The sequence below is a fragment of the Branchiostoma belcheri genome, unplaced genomic scaffold, assembly GCF_001625305.1.
Source record: "Branchiostoma belcheri isolate BF01 breed outbred unplaced genomic scaffold, Haploidv18h27 scaffold31, whole genome shotgun sequence".
Taxonomy (NCBI): Eukaryota; Metazoa; Chordata; class Leptocardii; order Amphioxiformes; family Branchiostomatidae; genus Branchiostoma; species Branchiostoma belcheri.
Genome location: NW_017803921.1, coordinates 2642931 through 2666751, shown reverse-complemented (window position 1 = coordinate 2666751; position 23821 = coordinate 2642931). Strand labels below are relative to the sequence as shown.

Sequence of the window (23821 nt, the reverse complement as noted above, 5' to 3'; positions counted from 1 at the left end):
TCGGTAATACTGGATGTAGTTTTGGCAACGGTTAGACGTTTCAGGTTTCCTCAGACACTGGTGACATTTCTAATTTAACAGGGTTATAAACTCGGACTATTGATTGATACGCAAATAATAATGGAGTGAAGAGTCCCTCGAGTTCGAAGAAGTCCTTTTTTTGTCGAACCGGTTTTCTCCAAACGACCATATAATTAAAGTAGGAGGGTCCGTGTAAATGTGACATTTTCTCCGTGGAGCTCAACCAGTCTACACGCAAACGTCCTGAGCGTCTCCGAGTCGGAGGACGGTAAGTTTGTAACTTTTTTCCAAAAGTAGTATTTTGTCTATTCCAACATTTATTACCAGACATGGCAACTGTGGCAGCGGACGTTTAAACTAACCAGGATGGTACCCAGGCTAGAAGGCACACTCAAGTTTTTTTCTATGCCGCCACCAAAGCAGACAAACGCATGAACGGACTACAGTCGTACTCATTTTCACCTGAGTGAAGTGAGGAAATTCCACAAGATCGGTGACATGGCAGGGTTCGAACCCGATCCATTAAATGTTAAGTTTTCTCTCTGTGTGTTTTTTTTTTCGCTACACGGTGCCATCCAAAACAATAGGTCATTTATAGGTGTAGGTCATTTGATTTGTTAAAAAGAACGGAAACAGGGATTCATTTATGACGCCTTGTTTCGATGAAGCTGCATTGTAGCTAAGTCTAGACATATGGAGTTTAGTTGACTAGCCGTGGACGGCTCTAGTAATACTTTTTGCATGATAATGCCGGATACAGATTTTAGCAGCGTAGAAATTCAACATGGCCGCCGGTCGCCGAGTATTTGTATGGAGTTACGTGCTCCGAGGCCGTGTTGTGGTTAAATGCTGCGTTTGTTTAGGGTCTTATCCCCCCGGCCCGGCAGGTGAGTGCGTCGGGAAGCCAGGGACACAAAAAATCTGGGGCCTGCCCGTTGCATGAGGCCCGGCACGGCAAAGGTTGATTGAGGGCCTGCAGGGGGGGCCGACAACGCTCTACACTGAATTCGGAAACATCTCGATTACGCTTTACGATAAATTCCAAGTGGCTACAACGCATTACGTAGAATTAAAACGGCGATTACGCTCCACGCAAAAATATTAGAGCGGTCCGTCTACGCTCTACGTCGAATTATTAAAAACGGCCGATTACGCTCTACGGAAAAGGGCTTGCGGGCCCCCTTGAATTTGTTTGTCCTATGGAGTGCCCCATGCAAAAAGGATTAGAAGAGTCGTTCACGGCTATTAGCTGACGTGCTTTGAATTTAGAACGGCAGCTTGTTTTGCCTCCGGCTTCTTTTTAACAATAGTTGAAATACTAGTTGTGTTGACCTGATTTGCCGTCAGGGTCATCATTCATAGCGAGTCAAGAAGACGGGGACAATGTCTAGCAGCGACAGCTCCGCGGTAGACGCCGTCATCACGGTCCGTACCGGCGACGTCAAGGGCGGAGGCACGGACGGGAACGTCTACATCGCCCTGCACGACGTCAAGGGCAACCGGACCCGCGACGTGCTGCTCGACGTTTGGTGGAAGAACGACTTCGAGGCGGGTAGTCTGGACACGTTTCAGGTCTCCGCCCTCATCCTGCCGCACGATCTGAAGGAGATTGAGATCTGGAGGGACGACTTTCTGAAGATAGACGACTGGTTCGTGGAGGTCATCACCGTGGAACTTCCCGGAAAACCGAAGTTTGTGTTCCCAGTGCAGAGGTGAGTCTGCTCCAGCGCTGATGATCCCCCCCCCCCCCTTATGCTAAAGGTCACATTCCAAGTTGGGTGAGGCCCGACCGGGCAGATTCCGTGAACGTTAAGATATAAAAGACAACAAAGCACAAACGATTTGCAACAATTGACCGTGATTGTTTGTATGCTTTTAGTTCACGTAAGCAGCCCGACCGGGCGCCGGTGTCACTTCTACTCACAGAATTTCGTGATTTATGAATTATGTTGTTCGTTAAAACTCTCAAAACTATTTTACCAGTGATCAGCTCAACAGGAAATATTTCAAACAAGGAGGTTACTTAATTTTCTTGCTTCAACCTAATCGGTAATAGTATCGTTAAAATTGTTAATCAAATTTGTGTACCTGCCATACCTGTGGTACGGTGTAAAAGAGTAGACTAACTAAGGGAAGGTGAGGCGAGATCTAAGGAGAGGGTGGGGCGAAATCGCCGCGGGGCGAGATCGCTGTAACACCTACTTGGCAATGTGACAAAGGCCATGTTGATTTGATCATAAGGATGACATCCTCTGGGAACCACAATACTGATGCGAGTGAGCGAATAAAAAATCGCCTTCATTATGAAATCTACGTGGTCATATGTTCTTCATTCTATTTGGAATTGATTTTAGCATTCTACGACATTAGTTAACATTTGTTTACAATTTATGGCATATATTTGCTCCTTTTGCAGCTGCTTTGTGAAATATACTGTATGTTCAAGCTTTTTTGGGGGGAAATGGACAGAAATTCATATAACCAAATCAGCATGGTCTAACATACACACGATCAGGTGGGTGAACGCAGGCGAGCGGCTGTTCCTGACACAGTACGACAGCTGTCTGCCCCAGTTTGAACAGCACCCCGATCAGCGCACCAGGCTGCTGAACGCCAAGAGACAGCAGTACCAGTACCAGCAGAACGAGGGGCTGCCTGTTCAGGTGGGTACAGTTCATGGGTTAAACGCTGATGATAATGATTTGTTTATCCTAACAATACTGAAGTCAAACTCCTTCTTCCATGTGTATTTGCTAGGTATCAAATTGATTGTTGATTTTGTGAAAATGATGGTTTATTTTTGTTCATTTTGCTGCTTTGTTTTGTGGTATGTTTTAAAACTTTTATTGGGAAATGGACGAAAATTGATGCCATCCATATAATCAAAAGTACATGGCTTAAATGAGGAAAAATTTATATTCTCTTTCTCTTCAGATCAAAGAAACGCCAAGAGATGAGCATTTCTCCAACGCTCATCGGGTAAGTGATGTTTACCTATTTTATGGAATAAATATAAAAAAGGCTGTAACCAATATCATATCTCTTCTTTAGGAAACAAAATCATACGTTTTGGAAGGAATGTGTTCCAAACTTACTAACTAAACAAACATATCTAGTACTTACAACAAGTTTCTTTGAACTTACATTTCAGTTCGACATTTTGAAGAAAAAGATATTGCTGCTCGCCCAGAGTAAGATTGTCAACATGACGTCTGACAAGTGGCTAAGTCTTGACGACTTAAAGAACGTGTACCAGTACAGTCTTGGCCCTCCCAAGGTATGGATACATCTATGGAGTTGCCATCATCATTATATTTCACTCCGTACATAATACACGGGGGAAATATGATGTTTTTCCTCATCTTTCTTATTCTTCTTCTCATCCAATTTCGTCAAATGGATTCAATTTCTTCATTTTGAAGTAAATGACCTAAACTTTGGTATCAAGGTACAGAGGGCAAATACCCATTTTATACAGGCTTTACAATTGGTTGTTCTTCTTAACCAGGGCATGGCCTATTGGAAAGAAGATCTCAACTTCGGCGAGCAAAGGCTGATGGGATGCAACCCGAATATTTTCAAGCTGTGCAGAAAAATCCCAGAGAAGTAAGAAAATTGTTCATCTAACAGCATGTAATAAAGATATACATGCTTTGAGCGTTTTGAATTGACAAATACCTATGTGGGGCTGACAAGTAATAAAACAACACGCAGTGCTCGGTTGTACATCCGTAATCACTAACAGGTGTATAATTGTGCCAATTTGATGAAAGAAGCTTAGAACAATGTATGATATAATATGACTCCAAGAAAAATCACAAACTTCTAAAATGACATCAACTTTACGTGTATTTTTTGTTGTACAGTTTTGGCGTGACAGCTGAGATGGTGGAACCCTTTCTGGAGGGACTTTCTCTCGAGGATGCCCTGGGGTCTAAGCGGGTCTACATGGTTGATCTAACGATTCTTGGAGGGAACTGAGTGTACCAATAACAGGAAGGTATGGTGTTTACGGATAAAACTTTTATTCCAACACAACAGAGCTTTCGGCCAGTCTCTCTGATCTTCCTTAGTAGACTGACCCAGACTTGTCACGAAGAAATTGAATCTATTTTACGAAACGACTGGAGGAGAAGAAATAATATGCCATGCATTTTATCCATACCATAGTATGAACTGAAATATAAGTAAGTACTGTAATTTACTCATAGAGGACCCACAATTTCCTTGTGGACAGATACCAAAGATTGTATCCCTTCATCATTTCCCACAGCTTTGCGCCCCGTACTCTCTACTGTTCGTAAACAAGGACAAGGACCTGATGCCAGTCGCCATTCAGCTTTTCCCAACCAAGGGACCAGACAATCCGGTAAGAATTTTTAGATCCATGTGCATTGTGCAATAATTTTATTTTTATTTTTTGTCTGTATCTACTACAACATGCTTCAGTACGATTGTTCATGCGATGGAATTTAGTTTATAATATATTGAATCATATTTCAGGTGTTTCTTCCATCCGACCCTCCCTACACGTGGATGATCGCGAAGATGTGGTACAACATGGCCGACTGCTCTTTTCACCAGTCATGCACTCATCTTGGTAGGTTAAAGCAGACGTTGTGTGTGTATGCGTGTGTGTGTGTATGTGTGTATGTATGTGTGTGTGTGTGTGTGTGTGTGTGTGTGTGTGTGTTGTGTGTGTGTGTGTGTGTGTGTGTGTGTGTGTCTGTGTTTGTGTGTGTGTGTTTGTGTGTTTGTTTGTGTGTGTTTGTGTGTATGTATGTGACGTTATGCTTGCGCTATCATTTTACAGTCATGTTGTTGGATGAAATTATGGAATAAATAAATTTCACATTGTTTTAGGACTCACCCATCTCATAATCGGGTCCTGCGCGACCTGCACCCATCGCCAACTGTCTGCATCACACCCGATGTTCCGCCTGATGGCACCCCACTTCCTGTACCTACTGGCTATCAACACGTGAGCGCCCCCTTGCGATAATGATGATAATTGTTCAACTATCACCCTGCCTTTCTAGCTTTGCCCAGTGTGCATGTTTTGGTTGTCGTTACACTTTTAGTTTTGTCACTCGATACACGCAGCTCAGAGTCTTGTGTATTATAATTGTAATATCACCCTAGCTTCTTTTATGTGCATTATATACACTTCTCGGAGGTTGGATCTCAGATTTCTTGTTTCTTTTCTTTTCTGCAGTCTTGCTTTGAAGACATTGGTTTGTCCTGGCGGATGGATCGACGAGTCGATGCATATGGGAAGACTGGGACTTTTCGACATTATAAAGAAAGTGTAAGTATCAAGCTCGTCTTATCGGGAATTAAACTGTTCTTTAACTCGAGGGATTTGAGTCACCGGCTTAATCAGCTTTCTGCTGTACTGTGCTGTAGACACGTGATTTTTCCGCACGTGTGACGTCAGCACTGGGTCAAAGGTCGTCGGAAGTCGGCAACGCCCCCCGTCCCAGTTGAGAGAAGGTTGGTGTGCCCTGATGTAGATGGCCTCCTTCACTCCTCTCGAAAAATAGTTGGATTCGTTCACAAACACCAAATTAGTCAAATATAAACCCGTTGAGTTGCAGAACAGTTTAATTCTCATTATGTGATTTACCAACAGTCCAACACAGATGACCTTTCATGCTATTAAAGCTCTTCTACTAGACGTAGATACGGTGTCGTATGCATGAATAATGCTGGAAAAAGACAAGTGTGATATAATGAAGTACATCCATACCCTGTTTGAATTCATTGTTGTTTTTTTCCATAGCTGGAAAGACTGGAGGATGGACGTTCAGGGTACTCTTCCTGCTGAACTGGCGAACCGTGGGGTCAGTAAATCAACACCTTTTCGTGTTGGGTTACATTATGTAGCAAGTCGCAGGACAATGGTAAAGGATTTGGTTCCCATACATATATGAATGTGCTTGTGTAACAGAGCAGTGCTTTGTAAGGTTTAATAGACCTTATGAAGGTAAACATTATACATGTGCAAATGTCACCTTCCTAGTTATAATTATGACCGTCGCTTCCCTAGGTGGATGATGTTGAAGCCCTCCCCAACTACCCGTACCGTGATGACGCCCTCCCCATCTGGCACGCCATCAACAGATACGTCAGGAAGGTGGTGGAGGCAACATATGGTAAGGCCTTCTACTATAAAATGATGTCCATCTTCTGTTCTATCGCCAATTACAATTTCGAGAAAGTCGTTGTTCCAGGGGACTGGTTAAACGGTTATGTCTTCCAGTTTCAAGATGGCAGGTACAACCAGATCAGACTCCCCAAAATGACAGAATTTGTTCTCACTGTAACGATGACTATGTAGAAGATGAAGCACATTTTACTCAAACAACTGGACTGGATATGATTTTGAAAACGTCAGTTTGACGTTTTCAAAATCATATCCAGTTGTTTGAGTAACTGCTTTTTGACGTATCATATTACCTGGATGTCTAACCTTCATCGACGTATGAAGCACATTTTGTTTCAGAATGCTCACTATACACAGATATGCGGAAATCTTTTATTGGTTTCCTAAAATTGGGACCGAAATATGCGCATTTCACCAAAGGAGAATCGTTTAAGCACATTGTGTAAAAAAAACTATGTAAATCTGTCCAAGCATAAGTAACCTTTCACACTTTAAAATATGTAACCTTTCGTCCATTATAGATGTCCCAGCAAAGATTACCGAAGATCATGAACTCCAGGCCTGGGCACGAGAGTTAAGTGCACCACAGGCAGACGGAGGCTGTGGGATAAAGGTACTCTCGTTCCCATTTTTCCAGGAAAATATCTCGGCTGAAATTTTTTCGCAGTATTTTTTTGATGGTACCATAGTGTGTGACTAACGAGTAGACTTCGTTATAATTGTAATCTTTCCAGGGAGTGCCTGGCGGTGGAAAGTTTACGACTGTTGATGAGATCGTTGCCACAGTAACGCCCATCATATTCATCAGCAGTGTCGGCCACGCTGCCGCCAACTTCGCCCAGTACGACGAGTACGGCTTCCCTCCAAACTACCCAGCATTCATGCATGGAGAACCACCTAAGACTAAGGTAAACGACAGTTTCCGATCAAGGCAAAGGTCACTATTATAACTGAGAAGGCACATTTTTTGATGTTGTTTAATGTTTTCCCTAATGACTTTGGCGTCCTACGTTGCACTAAATAAAGACTCTGGTTATCGTATAACCCCTACAGGATCCTCTAACGGAACAAGACATCATCAGCGCCCTCCCCAACAAGTCCCACACCCTGAACATCATGGTCATCACCAAGATCCTGAGCGAGAGGGCCACCCAGCCACTGGGCGACTTCGAGAAGCAGTACATGTATGATCCGCTAGGAGTCAAGGCTTTGGAAGAGTAAGTTCTCATCTTGATTTAATGCTCTACAACTCTGGGTACATTTTCGTCCAACAATATTCATATAACTTGCATCAAGAAATAAAAACAAAGACGGGATGTAACTGTTACATGTACTAGGAGTTTTAACACCGAGGGAGAAAAAGAAGATAGCATGAGTTTCTCAAGGTCATTTTTTCTCACTCACCCATAGATTTCGTCAGGAGCTTGACGCCATTTCTAAGGAGAGCACCGAACGAGACAAAGCGAGGAAGACTTCATACCCTTACCTCAACCCCAGCGAAATTCCCAACGCTATTAGCATATAAACAAGGGAGGCAAATCTTCGACGCTCTGAGATTAAAGAAAGAAACTAGAGTACAAAGTCGTATGCTAGCATAGCGAGTATGTTTTGGTGAATGTCACTATAACCTGCTGTTTTAAAGGCATCCAGTGCAATTTCAAGGTGACAAACTGGATGTCCAGAGTCAATTTTCTGATCATTCTTTTAATGTAGCAAGCTGAATCAAACCTATCCCATAGCATAATGATAGCAATGAGGCGAAAATGTGATGTCGTTGATGGAAAATGGTTGACTGTTTGTATCAGCCTGGTTTTAGATATTTATGGGTGGTACCCTAAAAATAAAGCAACGCCTCATGGCGACAAATAGTATTGGTGCACGTTCACAAAAATTATTACAATTTTTAAGTAGGTAGGGTGCTACATATAATGCATACTTCACGGTAATGGTTTCCTAGTGTCACATATATCATATGTAGTTTACTTCCAGTTTCTGCTGGATCGTTTAGTAATATATATAACGTTACATACATACATACATAACGTATATATTTGTAATCATGAGCTCCTTACCATTTGCTGTTTGTGGTATATGGTCAGGGTAGCTTGTGGGAGTTTTTTATCAACGTTATTTTGGTGACTTATAGCCTTGTAAGCGGAGTTTTTATTATTATGTGGTCAATAAAGGTTAGAAAACGTGTTTTTCTCTTGTTCTACGCCTCTTCATCTTCTCAAATCTATGAAGGCATGGGGGCATCTGAAAACCCCCAACTTCTGAATGGACTAGCCTTAAGTTTACTACATATACCCTCAATTTTGTGTTCAGTCTTGAAGAGCACTTGGCACGGTCATAAGAGGTGCTTGTTTTTCTATCGTCACGCTTCAGTGTCATTCACTCGGAAGTGTACATACGTGTCCGGGTAGCGAAATCCTCGGCAATTGTTGATATTTTTTTTTATTCCGACGTATACCGTTCTTTGATATCTGTTATACACTTTGACAGTCAACAAATATGTTCGCACTTTGGAGGAGCAGAACTTTGCTTATTGTCATCTGCACGTCTCTATTTTGGTTGTTTGTAAACTTCCTGATGCTCAGATACCAAGGAGCAGCGCACGCCAACGGGAAAGACGTGAACGACGCAGAGATATCAAGAGAAATCGCACAGCAGGGTCTTCTTACGAAGGACGTCGTCAGTCGTCGGGTATCTCCGGGCACACGAAGGGGATTCGCTCTCACCGAAGAATATGCGAAGAGGTTACGGAAGTCCAACGAAGATCTGCCGAAGATTACCGAGCATACGACGATGCCAAACACGCACCACAACGCCACAACGTTGGCGAAGAAGACACACAAGGTGACGTACTAGACTTAAAATTACGATACGAATTTTTGATAGCGTTTTGGAGCACAATTCAGCATTTTTGACTACATACCGTGTCAGTTTGCTTTTGGCAACGCCCAAGGGGCGGAGACATCCCCTATGTGTGTATTAACCGCCATTGGTAAATCCCACGTTTTGTGGGGTAAGCCCTGTGTACATCTAATTCCAGGTGTTTTAGCTACAATGTGATCGTGTCACAGGCAACTCCGGTAGCTAAAAGTAGGTATTTCGAGCCGTGTAAAACTGCGAATGGAAGAACGGGTGATATGCTTGTTTGCGTAGTAATAGTGATTTTTCATGTAGTGTATTTAGTTTAATGCTTCATACTAAGTACACTGAAACATCTTATTTCAGGTGTTAAAGTTGGACGCCACCACCGTGCCGCGGAACCAGAGGGCCCCAGGTGCGGGGGGACTGCCTGTGATAGAACAGAGACTCCGGGGGCACAAGAAGGAAATAGAGGCAGGATGGGAAAGGTCAAAGTTCAACGAGTACGTCAGCGACTTGGTGTCGTTGGAAAGATCACTTCCGGATACAAGACCAGTCAGGTATGTGAATGAATAAATCAAATGAAGCAAAGAATGAATGAATGGTTCAAATTACCAAATGTCGAAATTAAATCCTTTCTCCGCTACTTCATGATCAAGCGACATTGTGTAACACTTTGGCACCAAAAATTGAAATATTTTATTTTGAATACTCTGGTGATTGTAATCTACTTCTACTTTTCAACATATTTGTGCTATATAACCTCAAATTTCATACATTCATCTTTGGCGCTTGAACAGCCCATATGTAAACAAACATGGCTAGAAGTTGTGTTTAAAATTCTTAAGCACACTCGTAAGGCTTCAAATGTTGGCACCTATACTTCCCGAATGGCACTTATTTGCAATGGAGTAGGGTTTACTCAACTAACTTTGAAAAGAAACGACCAGAACTTTTACTATCTGTATGATGCTAAAGTTACATATTGCAGCTTTAAGCAGTCATAATACGCTAACGTGTCTATTTTGGTGTTGCTGCTTTTGTTTACCCTTAAGTTACAAACGAATAAAGTTTTTATCTACAATTTTCTCCAGATGTCACAAGGCCGAGGTCCTGGACAGCCTCCCCACGACCAGCGTGATCATGTGTTTCTGTGAGGAGGCCATGTCAACCCTGCTCCGGTCTGTACACAGTGTCATCAACAGGTCACCGCCACATCTGCTCAAGGAAATCATCCTAGTGGACGACGCCAGTACTGCAGGTAGATAACTGCAGTTACTAGTGCGTTGTTCTTCCTTGATGCTGCTAAGTGTTAGATTGTATCATTATCAGTTGCCCATGTATTAGTTACAAATTTAAACATATCCCCGGTACATATAAATGTAAAGAAAATATTATAAGATATATACTAGTATCTAAAATTTATAACTTTAAAATTTTGTTCCGAATAGCCTCGCAATTTGTACCACCCCTTTTAGCTGAGAGCCGAGAAGTGCACCAAATGCAACTGTTAAACAGGAAGCTTATGTCGATGTTACAGATTTGTAGCTGTCGACCACTGTATAAATGTAACTTTTTTCCTTACAGAACACCTGAAGAGGGATCTAGACACGTACATATCCAGGTTTCCACAGGTGAAAATTTTACACCTGCCTGAAAGGGAGGGACTGATTCGTGCTCGTCTGCGTGGAGCTGAGGTACGATTTAAATTCTGACCAATCATAGATGTTTTAACAACGCTGCATTGGTATCATTGTTGCATTCCAAAACGTGTTATTCCAAAACATGTCTTGGAATGGGCCACGTTTTGAAACACAGCACAACATGCATTCTACTTTGTGCTATTCAAAACATGTTTTGAGGTGGACCGCGTTTTGGAATACAGATGCAGTCCACTTTTTAGTATTCTACATCACTACTTAGTATTCTACATCATGCACATGTTTTAATCCAACACCTTCTTTCACATTTCCATGAATGACAGATTGCAAGAGGAGACGTCCTGACGTTCCTGGATTCCCATATCGAGTGTAACGTGGGCTGGCTGGAGCCGCTACTGGACAGGATCGGCAGGAACAGGACTACAGTACCGTGTCCGTCTATAGACAGGATCAACGATAACACGTTTGGGTATGTATCAAGTTTGTGTTTGGAGAGACGTTTACATGATTTGGAAAATGAATCATGTGCGTAGAAACTCATACACACAAACACACACAGAGAGAGATACGCCCACAGACACGCACAACACACACACACAGACAGACACTGATACACAGACACAGACAGAGACAGACAGACACACAGACAGACACGCACAACACACACACACACACACACACACACACACACACACACATACACACACCACACACACAGGTAAGAATATAGGATATTGATACAGAGAATGTAGGATATTGGTGCAAAAATATCCTTATTTGCCTAATTATAGAGTCAAAAACCTTGAAAGCATATAACCTTCCACCCTATAGAAATTGGTTACTTAAATGTTAAGAGTAAATAGAGTATCTGAAAGTTGATCAAAATAGCTGAAATGTAGGTTAGATACAATAGTCACTAAGGGCCTTCCAAATGACGCCAACTCGTTTAGTTGGTACGGGAATAGAACAGCCAATCAGCGGCCCGAATGGCTATGACGACGTTTCTCTCGTTCCCAGGTACGAGTCAGCCAATGAGAACATGCGAGGCGGATTCACCTGGGGGATGAAGTTTGACTGGGTGTCACTGCCTCCAAAGGAAGACGACAGGAGACATAAGGACATTTGGTTACAGAACGAGATAATCAAGTATCGTCCTGTCTCTCTTCCTACGTTTTAGACCATGTCATACGTGTCAGATAACCTGTGTCGCCCCCCGTCTCTGCGCGCAGGAATTTTCGTGTGTTTTCAAAAAAATAAAAAACTTGTCGACTATACTGTAAATCGTACAAAGCTACGCCAGGAATATGACTTTTACCGCGTCGAAGTGAGTCATGGGTTCCTTAACTACAGAATTCCCCATGGGGCGAAAACTGTGTTCTGCTACCTTGATTGTTTCATCCCCATAGGTCGCCGACTATGGCCGGAGGACTGTTCTCCATCGACAGGCGTTTTTTCTGGGAGTTGGGCGGATACGATCCGGGCTTCCAGATCTGGGGCGCAGAGAACCTGGAGATATCGTTTAAAGTCAGTCAGTTTTATGTTTGATTCACAATTTATATGCTGTCTGATGCGTCCGAATTTAAACTGCTATCTCTTTGTTTAGTAGTAGAATTTTTTTAATATTGCTGGAAAGATTTTTTTATTAAAGAACCAAATGAATATAATTTTTGTTAGCACCGAGGTTTTGAGCATATTTGACGCATATTTTGTAGGTTTTACCCTGTACCCAAACACATAAATTTTGGCGACGCCTCAGGGGGAGCCTAATGGTACAGCATTGTGTGCAGTTTGTAACTTGCTTATGCACCCTACTATAAATTTTACAGCGTCGAACCATATCACTTTGGGTTCCTTAACTATAGATATCCCCATAGGGCGAAAACTGTAACTGTGTTCTGCACCTTATCTTAGATCTGGATGTGTGGAGGGAGTCTCGAGATCTTGCCGTGTTCTCGCGTGGGTCACGTGTTCAGAAGAGCCAACCCTTACAAATTCGGTGAAGCCGCCAGCCGCCTAACGGTTTTCTACCGGAACTGCATCCGCTTGGTGGAAGTTTGGCTGGACGAATACAAGGTTATCTTTTATATAGTCAATCTTTCCCTTTAGAAGGTAGGTAACAGGTGTTTATTCTGTACAAAATTGTAAAAATAATGTCTATATCTGATATATCTTGAGGACAGGGACGAGTGGACAAGAAAAATCCATTGTTTCCCTTGATGACATCCCAGATTCAATGTTAAATGTTCATCTTGTATTCATCAACTTTTTTTGCTTTAGGATATTTTCTATTCCTTGAACCCCACGTGGAGAATGAGATCGCCAACGCAGGGGATGTCTCTGACCGTAAGCGCCTGCGGGACCAGCTTGGCTGTAAGAGTTTCCAGTGGTACATCGATCACGTCTACCCCGAGCTCATCATACCGGACTTGCGGGCCAAGGCACGGGGGGAGGTACGGGGGGGATTTTTACTTAGTGGTCGCCACGTAACACGTAACACTTCAAGGTGAATGATGCTACCACCTGAATGGTACTAGTATCACCACTCACCTGGGTTACGGGTTACCGAGTAGAACTGTTCTCCCTGAGTCAGAAACATCATGATTGAGACCAGCCCAATTTCTCACAAGTAGTGAGGACTGAGGACTAACTGACCCATTAGGAGAAGCAGGGGTTATGAGGCTTGTCGGGAAAATTAAAGGATATCTCAGCGTTGTGAAGTGTAACAATTAGAACCAATTTAATTAATTAGTTCTCGGATTCGCCCGCTTCATTATGTTTACCAAAGGAAAACATTGTTTTTGCTACGTTTCTTCTTCTTCTTCTTCTCGAAAAAAGTGACCTCTGACCTCACTGAACCAGATTGTCTCTCACCATGGTAACAGGTGTTGGGTTACATGATGTTGCAATTTTATAGCAAGAGGGATTTAGACTCCTGTCACCATACATGCGAATATGTTTGAGTAAGAATTAACAGAGCAGACCATATGCGAAGGTAAACATTACGCATTTGCTTTGCAAATTTCTAGCTTTTTTATTTACCTACCCAAAAAAGGAGTCAGGTTCTGAATCAACTCTAACATGCTCTTATTTTGCCACCCCCCTCACCCATCTTACAAATAGCATTTATTTTCTTCTGTAAAAATTCTAAGTTAACCTATGTTGGTTCAGGTGAAAAATCGCGCCATGTCGCTGTGTGTGGACGCCATGCACGGAGAGAAGGTCGGGGCGTACTTCTGTCACGGCGAGGGAGGGCAGCAGGTGAGGCGGAGGGCTAGCGTTTTGATACAGCGTTTTGTAGAATTTTTAACGCGTTCTTTTAATTGCTGGCCGTCCTACGGATCCGTGGCGGATGGAAATCTTCTTTGGGCGGCTGGTTGTAGGATGACGATACTAATGTCATAGAATACCAAAATCGATTTCAAAGGAAAGGAAGGATGATGTGAAGAAATGAAAAATGAAGAGTCTATTATTTGTCATTTGTTCAACCTTCATGACCACACACATAGCTTTCATAATGTAGGCATACTCTGTGTGTCTTATTATGTTACACTTGTAGCATTTCGTTTTGTTTTTGCGATGTCAGAATAAAGGAGGAGACATTTGAAAATAACCTTTCGGTTTAGATTTGTCTCTCACGACTCATTTTTCACAGTCCTTCACGCTGCGAATGGACGACAAGATCATGCTGAGGTGGTTTTACTCCGTCTGCCTGGCGGCTGGACTTCCCGTCAAGAACCACAAGGGGGCGTTTTTGCTCACCAAGAAACCGTGCACCCATCCTGACGTCATCGCGTGGAACCACACCAAGGTACGTAATCACCAAACAGATATAAAAAGTTGTCTTACGTCGGAAAAAAATTAAGTTACGCATATACCTACTGAATAGGTTTTGCGTGTGCAGAACAAAGACTAGTAAATGACATTTTGTCAATGCAGTTATCAATGTAATGTAATGAATACAGTTAAATTATTTTAACTGTATTCAACTTCTCTCTTTTCAGTTATGGTAGAGATAAAAGGACAGATATGTATTTTGATGGAGGGTTGCATTAGGAATATCAATTTTTCTACAGTGCTTAAGGGTATGAAATAGGTTTTGTACTAAACTTCATTTCTCTCTTTCCTATACAGTCCACATTCTATTACAAAATGGCGTTCTTCCTCTATTCTATTTAAATTACAATATTTAGATAATCTTTGTTCCCAGGGAGGTCCGTTTGTGGACCAGAAGACGGGGAAGTGTCTTGGAGTAGTGATGTTGACCCCTGAAGAACGCCTGGTGGCTCTGCGCCCATGTACCCAACAGAGGGTACAAGACTGGACATTCCAAAACTACCTTGTCGAAATGTGAGACAACCGCATGGTCAACACGTAAACGTGAACCCCTATAGTCAGTACTAAACCCTAGTAATGAAATGCCGTAATATATAACTTCCACAGACTTAGCCCTACACCTATACATTAATTTTAATGTGTCTGACTATAATGTGTTTAACATTGCCGTACAGTATTCATCGCTTCACGTAAATCGTTAAGTTCCTTATAGCCCACACAGACACTTTTATCAGAATATTACCATAGCTTTGTGCGATAATTCTTACCTTGATGGAGTGAGGAAAACGCTGTTAAGTGCCTCTCTGAAGAGAATAACATTTGGGCCCTCCGGGGGATCGCATCTTGATGTACAATCATTGTAAAACTCATTACTTCGAACGGCAATTTGTCGTTGGCGTTGGCAGTGGCACAGGAAGACAAGGCGCAACGCTATTAAAATGATCTACAACATATCATTTTCTAACAAGATTGCTAGCGTACTCCTACATCCTATCATAGGTAATATAAAATATTAGATGAATTGCGAAACTACATACTTTATATATATCTTATATCTTATCATAATCATTTCCCGACGTATAATTAAATAGTAGCGTTAATTATTCCCGACCGGATTTACACTGCTGAGTAATCTCATTATCTGTCAGTTCCATGTACGTTAATCTTAAACAATATTACCTAAGGCATGTGGACAGGACGCCTACCAGACCTTACGAAACAGTATATCATATTTGTGGCTAGGGTTTTACAGAAAGTAAATAGATAATCCACACAGTGTGCAAATAGACTGAAGACTGAACTGAACTTTATGGGCCATGGCAACATATATACATATTCATACATACAAACATAATAAGAAATTTAATAAAAGTAATTGCATACGATTTATAAATCAGCCAATAAAATGAATGAATATACATAAAGAAAATATAACTGAAATAAAAAATTTGAACTAAAGTATAAGGAATGTAACTTCTGAATAAACAACTGTGAGTTTCTCCCGTAACATAAGGATCATATTAAGAATTACCAACTCAAAATTAATAAAACGGGGAAATAGGAAGTACATTAAAATATGTTTAACGACTGCATGTTAGAGAAAAGTTTAAAACCTCTAATTTTGCTGCTGGCATCTATTCTTCACGTAGTTTGCCGCATACATATATTCTGAATGTAGGATGACTCATCATGTATTTCGTTTTGTTCGATATTAGCGTAGTAGACCATACGAGAGTCACTGTACCTTTGTTGAGTCAATAATGAAGAATAATGAAGAATCTATAGTTATTGCCTCCGCAGTGGCTGTTTCTCCGTGGGAGTGCTAAAATATAACACCCTTGGATGATAATGATTTATTAATTTAATATCCCGCACATGTATGTGTGGATGTAAGCAGTGGGCATCAGGCATCCCGCTAGCTTCCATTGGTCAGACATGCTGACGTCGTCAGTCACGTGATGTCTGAAGGGAACCAGTTGACCAATACAGCTGAAGCAGCAAGCGAGTTATTTGATATACTCATAATTAGCTGTAGATGCGAGGGTTTGGTTTTTAAAGCAGTATCTTGACCCATACGAGAAACAACCAGCAGCCACGCCAAGCTGTCAACAACGGTGAGTGACAATTTTAATGTGGGCTGGGCGCTCTGTGATGCATTTGAAATATTTTAGCTTTCATGTCTACAGTGCTTATGCCATTGCTAGGTATCATCTGCTAAGAAAACATTATGTTTTCAAAAACGGACTGGTTCTTTTGGAAGGACAATTTTAGAGCAGATGACAAAAATGTATTGTAAACAGGTAAAGGAAACATAATGACGTGAAACAGCCCAATAGTGTTAAGTTACGGAAAGATAAAAGGAGTCCCCAAATGTACAATTTTCGTCTGAAAAAAAGGACAAAAACAAAACAAATCATATAATTTAAACACTAACGGCAATAATTTTTGAGAAATGCCCCCAGCCCTCCCTCTCCCCCGAGTCGAATCAGTGGCGTATGGTATGTACGTACGGCCTTAAAAGCTTTATGTCCCCCCGGGTTGGGAAATGTGTCAACCTTCTTAAAGGTGTCAACGCTAACGTTCATCGTCGTCTCACGTTTCTCTTAAGTGCCCAATGCTGAGCAACTGAAGGGCCCTGCAGACTTTGACTGGCACATTACCTAAACCGTTTACGTTCCCAGATGCACGACAGAAGGCAATGTGCAAACATTAATAGGCATAATAGGCAAAGCCATTTCGAATATGCCAGCAACAATGGATGTTAAACTGTCATCTGTTTTATATTGGTAGTCTTTTGAAGGCTAGCTGTTAAATTCATATAACTATAAAGAAAACCAAGTACGTACATATGTGTGTGATGCTCCCGGGATATCCCTGCCAAGTGCCAAGCTGAAAAAGGTTCTGATCAAATTTCAATCGACTCTCGACCTGTACTATTACGTTAAATTATATCAGGTATAAGGTATTTCTACATTATCTGTACAGACCTGGGCTTGATGTGAGAAACTATGCTTCAGAAATTCGTTTATTGCTGTGTTGAACTCAGTTATTATATGTACATATTTAGCAGCGCTGCTTTTCCCATGTTGTGGGAAAAGAAGATATTTTTTTGCAAACAAATCGCATAGATTCCAGAATATGACCATGTTTCTAAAGATTGTTTTTTTTTTCCTTTTTGTAGTAAAAAAAACTGCGGAGCCAAAATGGCCACACTGACTGCAACGGAGGGCATTCCAGCGTCTTATATTGAATTGTCCAACGATAGCTCCGCATCTTTCAACATCAATTCAAATGTGACCAACACAACTTCATGGCGGCAATACCCATCAAGCAGTCGGATAGTCTTTTCGTCTTTCGAACTGGTTTTAGCTTCAATAGGCGCTGTTGCTAACGCTTTAGTCTTCTGGATCATAGCCAAAAATCGCAAGATGAGAACGGTTCCTAACATTTTTGTGTTGAACCTGTCGATCGCAGACTTTATCTACTGCAGCATGTTCCTGCCGTTTTGGGATTCTTACCAGATGTCCGTACATGGGTGGAACTGTGGCAGAGTCATGTGTAACGTTATAGTGGCAGTGAGCGACCTTAGCGTGAACGCCAGCACCCTGTTCTTGACGGCCATGAGTGTTGAAAGGTACCGGGCAGTAGTGGACCCTATCGGGCACCTGCAACGCCAGTCATTGAAGAAAACATGGCTTGTCAGTGGAATCCTCTGGTTGGCAGCAATTCTTCCTAGTCTCCCATTTGCCGTGCTGTCTACCACTAAGGAATCACGGATTTTTGGTAATACCACTTGGGTATCCTGCCAGTTAGACCCCCCTGAAGGGATGGATTATGCCAAATTTCAAATCGTGACACACATGTGGCGTTTCCTAGCATGGTTCGTCGTACCATTGGTGATCATCGCACCTTTGTATACTCTACTTATCAAGAAGATACGAGAGAAAGAACAATTTCCGCGACTTGGTCCAGCGACGATGCAGTCTCAGGTACGCGTGACGAGGATGGTGACGGTTGTTGTGTTCATATTCATGCTTTCCTGGCTGCCAATTCATGTCCGAAACATTGTTTACTTTTTCAATCAAGAGGCAATGCCTGAAGGTATCTATTTCTTGATCGCTGCACTGTCATCGGCAAACTCGACTGTCAATCCGTTCCTGTATGCTCTTCTTGGAGAGAATTTCTATGCTTACACAAAGAAAGCTCTGTTAAGATGCTGTCATACTAGTAGATCAGCAAAGCAAAGGGGTATAACAGGGGACGGAACTTCTATTTCGCTCTCGAGAAGGAGAACAATTCCAAGGGAGACCATTAACGTGGACGATATTCCGATATAAAGAACATACCATCAGCTTGATCACCATCACTCAACCGCGACGGGGGCCGTCATCGTTTACCAGATAACTTTGACCTTGACGTCACACTTCAGAGAAACCGCATGACAAGTCTCACTGAGTAAGTTTATTCAAAGCTCTAGATGAGAACAATTCTTAGTGTTGAAACGTGTGGCTAATTACAAACAAAAAATATCCTAAAGGATACATTTTTCGATTTAACTTCAAACACGCCGGACCTTTTTGTTAATTAAAAGTGTTAAGGAATTTGAAACAAAACTGTTATATAAGATTACTACAATGCATAATCCTAAGATAATGCGAATATAATTACTGTCAGAATAGGTAAGACGTATTGTTTTACAGTGTTTTAGTGTCTGCTGACATAAGGATTTTAAAGTGCTTTTTAAAGGAGCATTATGTAAAGATAAGTTCTAAATGAAAAAAAAATTAAAGGGGCATTATGTAGAAATATTGTATTTAAAGAAATATTCTTGTGATTGTAATTCGACATATTTGTGCCATTATCTCACGTACAATAAACAAATGTAGTATAATACGACCTCATGTACAATACAAAATATAATATAATACGATATACTGTAATACAGTGACAAATATCATATATTACGCTTCGTGCAATAGTCTTTTGAAAGAGCTCATGTTTTTCAAGGCCTGAAATATACATGTGCATACCAATGTAAACTTTAAACATGACTCTGATTCGGAGTCATGTTTAAAGTCTGGAGAACTTTAAAGTCTGAAGAAATTTACATTTCAGGTATTCAGGGCCTATACCTGTATGTAAAAATTTTTGACATTCTTTGCTCTGCAATAATATATTGACACATGAATAAACATTAATATCGTGATTTCTCATTGAAAATATGACTATGCGTACAAGACACTATATATTGATTCACTGTCGTTTCAAGTTCGTGAAACAGGTTTGTGCAAAAATTATGGAACATGTACTTTCTAATTAAATTCACCAATCGCAGTATGAATATACTAACGCACTTTTGACATACACAATACAACAAAGAAGGCTAAACCGTCACCACGTCGTTTTTGATTGCAATTCATGCTTACATGATGTGGGTAATCAGGTTCGTGAACTTTAACCTTTGACCAGCGCATGAACTCGAATTTTGAGTCCGCCATTTTGAACCTTGCAAGCCCAAAGGACGCAAATATCTACTTATTTCTAGCCAACACAGACAAGGTAAGAGTACCAGATATGTAGCAATCGATATGTAGCAATGCCTACAGCCAGTACAGGTATGTGTTTGAAGATTGGCGACCATAATCCAATGGTCAGTTTTCCTTGTGCATGATATGGGGGGGGGGGGGGAGGATTTTTTTGATGCACGACGTGATATGGGATGTTATATCTTTATAGTAAATTATACCTTGCTTTCATAGGTAAGCGCTGCGTGGAAGCGATCTCCAGGCAGTTTCGCAGTACGGTGGCTAGTAATAGTATATTTTGTAACGCATCCATGCGCTAACAAAGACATTGTTCACATTTTGTTCTGTTAACTCCAGGAGGGTGTTTTCAAAAATTATAGTGATCGCAGCTGTAGCTCGACATGTCATCACAAGTAGAACAGATGGAAAGTCACATGCCTGAAGTCAAAATGGAGGAACCGTTAGCGTGTGGGGATTGTGGGTTCAGGACACCCAGCGAAGAAATCCTACGCCAACACAATTGCAGGAAAACCCAGACAGAAGAAAAATTATACAAGTGTGATCAGTGTGATTATTCTGCAGAGTGGAAAAAACTCTTGAGAAAACACAAGAGAAAACACACTAAACCCTACATGTGTGGGGAGTGTGGGTACAGGACACACTGTAAGGGTGGCCTAGTCAGACATATGGGAACCCATACGGGAGAAAAATTCAAGTGTAATGAGTGTGATTTTTGTACACCGGAGAAATGTCAGTTGAACAGACATCAAGCAAACCACGCCATTGAGAGGAAACGCATACAGGAGGAAACATTAAGATTGAGTAGGAGCCAGAACTTGCAGAAGAAGATAGACACTATCACTATAGCTATTCCCAAACAACAAAAACAAAAAGAGGAACATTTAGTGTGTGGGGGATGTGGGTACAGGTCGCGCTACGAAGAAGTTCTACGCAAACACTACTGCAAGAAACCACAATACAGGTTTGATCATTGCGATTATTCTACAATGCTGAAAAACTTTTGGGACGAACATCAAGCAGAACACATCAATGGGGACAAGTTCATTATTTCTGAAGAGACATTCCATGGGAAGCTGAGAAAAACTGATAGTACATTACAGGTAGAACAGGGGACAAGTCATATGCAAGCTAAATGCAAGATTGTTGATGAACCCTTAGTGTGTTCAGTATGTGGGTATAGTACACGCTATGAGGAAATCCTACGCCGACACAATTGCAAGAAACCACCACAAGCACCACAAACACCACGAAAAAAGAGGTGGAAGATTCCAATGGTATATTGTGATTATCCTGTACCGCAGTTGGACATGTACAGTCATCAGAAGCAAAGCAAATCACAATTGGACCATTGCCACAAGCAAAGCACACCACCAAAACAGACCAAGGAGAAACTCTACATGTGTGGGAAATGTGGGTACGAGGCAAGTTATGAGGAAATCTTATTCCAACATAAGTGCAAGGAAAGGCATGATTCAACCAATCAAGATAATTCTGCAGCACAGAAATCCCAATCGGACACACATCAAACAAAACGTACAGGTAATGAGAAACCCTACGTGTGTGGGAAATGCGGTTACAGCACACGCTATAAGAAAGCCCTAAGCAGACATAAAAGAACCCATGCAGGAAAACCGTACAAGTGTAATCAGTGTGATTATTCTGTAGCACGGAAATCCCAATTGGACAGACATCAAGCAAAACACACCAAGGAGGAACCCTACTTGTGTGAGGAAACTTCTGATGCAGAGGACGGACATCAAGCAATACACACCAAGGAGGAACCCTACATGAGTGAGGAAACGTTTGATGGGGGATTTAGGATGGCTGACAGTGACAGTGCATCATATGTAAAACAAGAGAAACCTGATGATACTGTGCATGTGTGGGAAGTGGTAGACCAGCTTGTCCTATCAGAGACCAGAGAGTCCACATAACATAAAAATGTGATTAGTGTGACTACTTTGTAACTTTTCACATATAGCAACATTACAATGATAAGAAGAACTACTAGTGCATGTATTTATGTAATCATTTATTCATTTGATGTTCTAAAATCTCAAACCCAATGTAAGTATCCGGCTCAGTTTTAATGCTGTGCATTTAGTCTACTTTTCTAGTAATCGTCAATACTTGGAAGTTATACTAGATTTCAGAAAAATGTATGTAAAACAGAATGTATCATATTATTACATCTGATTTTTTCCAGAGAGCAATAGAGGCAAGCAGCCTATGTAAATAGTAATAAAATAACATATACATCAAAATGTCATTGCGTCTTTAGACTAATTTCATTTTACGTATGTATATATTTATATGACCACTTGTTGTGATTTTCAATGCCTGCCAAAACAACTCATGCGAGCTAGCGCAATACGCCCAAGGCCACAACATGCCACATGGTAGACTCAGCTGGTAATCCAAAAGCGAGCTTTTATACATGGTATGGGGGAAATGTATAGTTTTTCCATATGCTGCAGCTCCTGCCAATTTGTTAAATGGATTTGAATGACCTGAAATTCAACATGGAGGTAGAGTGTATGGGAAAAATACCCTCTGGCTTTTTTTTCATATTTTCGATACAGGCTTTTTTTTAGAAGCGTTTTTTTTTTTCCAAACAAGAGATGTACATTTTCGGCCCTGGAGCCCTGTAATTAAACCCAAATGACCTGAAAGTTGGTCTGGGGTTCCATTTTGGTATGGGGATGAAGCTGGAGTGAAATATGCTGTAATTGCTCCAAAATGAATATCGGCGTTTCTAATTTTTGTGTCTAAATCACTTAAGTCAAGATTCTCTGGCTACACGTTCTCTCAACTGGGACATATTTGTCACAGTGAGCCAGTAGCACCTAGCTTTGTGGATATTCGCACAATACTATGCATTTCGAGCCTTGCTTTATTCAGGACACAGTGACGATGATGATTTCTACACCCATTTATTGAGAAACGGTCACACCACGCCTTACATGTACAGTGACTTCATTGATCACAAATATCTGGACTGGGATCAAACAGCAAACAAGTTCAAAATGCTGATGTAAACGTTCCCACAAACCACTGCGAATTTCCGACCGCCATATTGAACTAAAAATTCAACTAAATTCACCAAAGGTTGAACAGGGTACATCTTCTACAGAGCCATATTGTCACAGTCTGGTGTTCTCACGAAGAGAGGAAAAAAACCGAGAAGAAAATGTTCTAATACTATTCAAATCCTGACTAAATATGTTGGAGTGCAATTTTGTTTGCTTCGCTCACGCATCATAGAACATGAATAAAACAGTTCAAAGATCACCAACATAAATAGTCTTTGGTGACCAAAAGAGTTTTAATATCACTCATTTATGACCGTAAAAAGTAACAACAACAGCACATACTAAAAAAACAAAGTGCACTAAAGTTAGATGGGGGAGGTATCAATCAATTTTTTCCTACTCAACCTCTTTGTCTTTGGAGTATACTAGCTTACTAAGCACCCTGACCAAATAAACTATGTAAGTACAAAATCCATTAACAAGACTTCTACGTGGCGAATGCATATAAATCATTTGTTTCATTATCAAACAAAAGAAGTCTACTACTAGCTTCCAGTAGCCTTAACAGAATGACAGAAGAGAAGAAGTTTTGTAAAAATTGTTAATTTTCAGCAAAATTCAGCTTTATGCTTATAATGATTGTAAATGCTGTGAATTCTGAAATCAACTTTACAGTATTATAACTGCTCT

At 41.2% G+C, this 23821-nt stretch overlaps 4 protein-coding genes across 4 annotated transcripts; all 4 read left to right on the top strand.

Annotated features, from left to right (window-relative positions):
- Positions 1–176: 176 nt before the first annotated feature.
- LOC109474494 (arachidonate 5-lipoxygenase-like) lies at positions 177–8385 on the top strand. The gene is made up of 17 exons (XM_019774784.1): positions 177–289; positions 1369–1733; positions 2537–2684; positions 2956–3000; positions 3173–3298; positions 3530–3627; positions 3888–3999; positions 4259–4390; positions 4525–4621; positions 4885–5002; positions 5237–5329; positions 5804–5864; positions 6071–6176; positions 6709–6800; positions 6922–7095; positions 7241–7404; positions 7598–8385. The coding sequence occupies exons 2-17, from the start codon at positions 1405–1407 to the stop codon at positions 7710–7712; spliced, it is 2010 nt and encodes a 669-aa protein (XP_019630343.1). The 5' UTR covers positions 177–289; positions 1369–1404; the 3' UTR covers positions 7713–8385.
- A 391-nt stretch (positions 8386–8776) lies between these two features.
- Positions 8777–15891, top strand: LOC109474493 (polypeptide N-acetylgalactosaminyltransferase 13-like). The gene is made up of 13 exons (XM_019774783.1): positions 8777–9043; positions 9425–9618; positions 10153–10319; positions 10646–10755; positions 11043–11188; positions 11737–11865; positions 12126–12243; positions 12631–12792; positions 12826–12832; positions 12997–13169; positions 13888–13977; positions 14372–14527; positions 14927–15891. Exons 1-13 carry the CDS (start codon positions 8777–8779, stop codon positions 15068–15070), a joined length of 1863 nt encoding a protein of 620 aa, XP_019630342.1. The 3' UTR covers positions 15071–15891.
- A 1865-nt stretch (positions 15892–17756) lies between these two features.
- On the top strand, positions 17757–18890 carry LOC109474492 (somatostatin receptor type 5-like). Its single transcript, XM_019774781.1, has one exon. It carries the CDS (start codon positions 17757–17759, stop codon positions 18888–18890), a length of 1134 nt encoding a protein of 377 aa, XP_019630340.1.
- A 1126-nt stretch (positions 18891–20016) lies between these two features.
- Positions 20017–22033, top strand: LOC109474491 (zinc finger protein 91-like). The gene is made up of 3 exons (XM_019774780.1): positions 20017–20112; positions 20436–21509; positions 21765–22033. The coding sequence occupies exons 2-3, from the start codon at positions 20480–20482 to the stop codon at positions 22031–22033; spliced, it is 1299 nt and encodes a 432-aa protein (XP_019630339.1). The 5' UTR covers positions 20017–20112; positions 20436–20479.
- The last annotated feature ends 1788 nt before the right edge of the window (positions 22034–23821 follow it).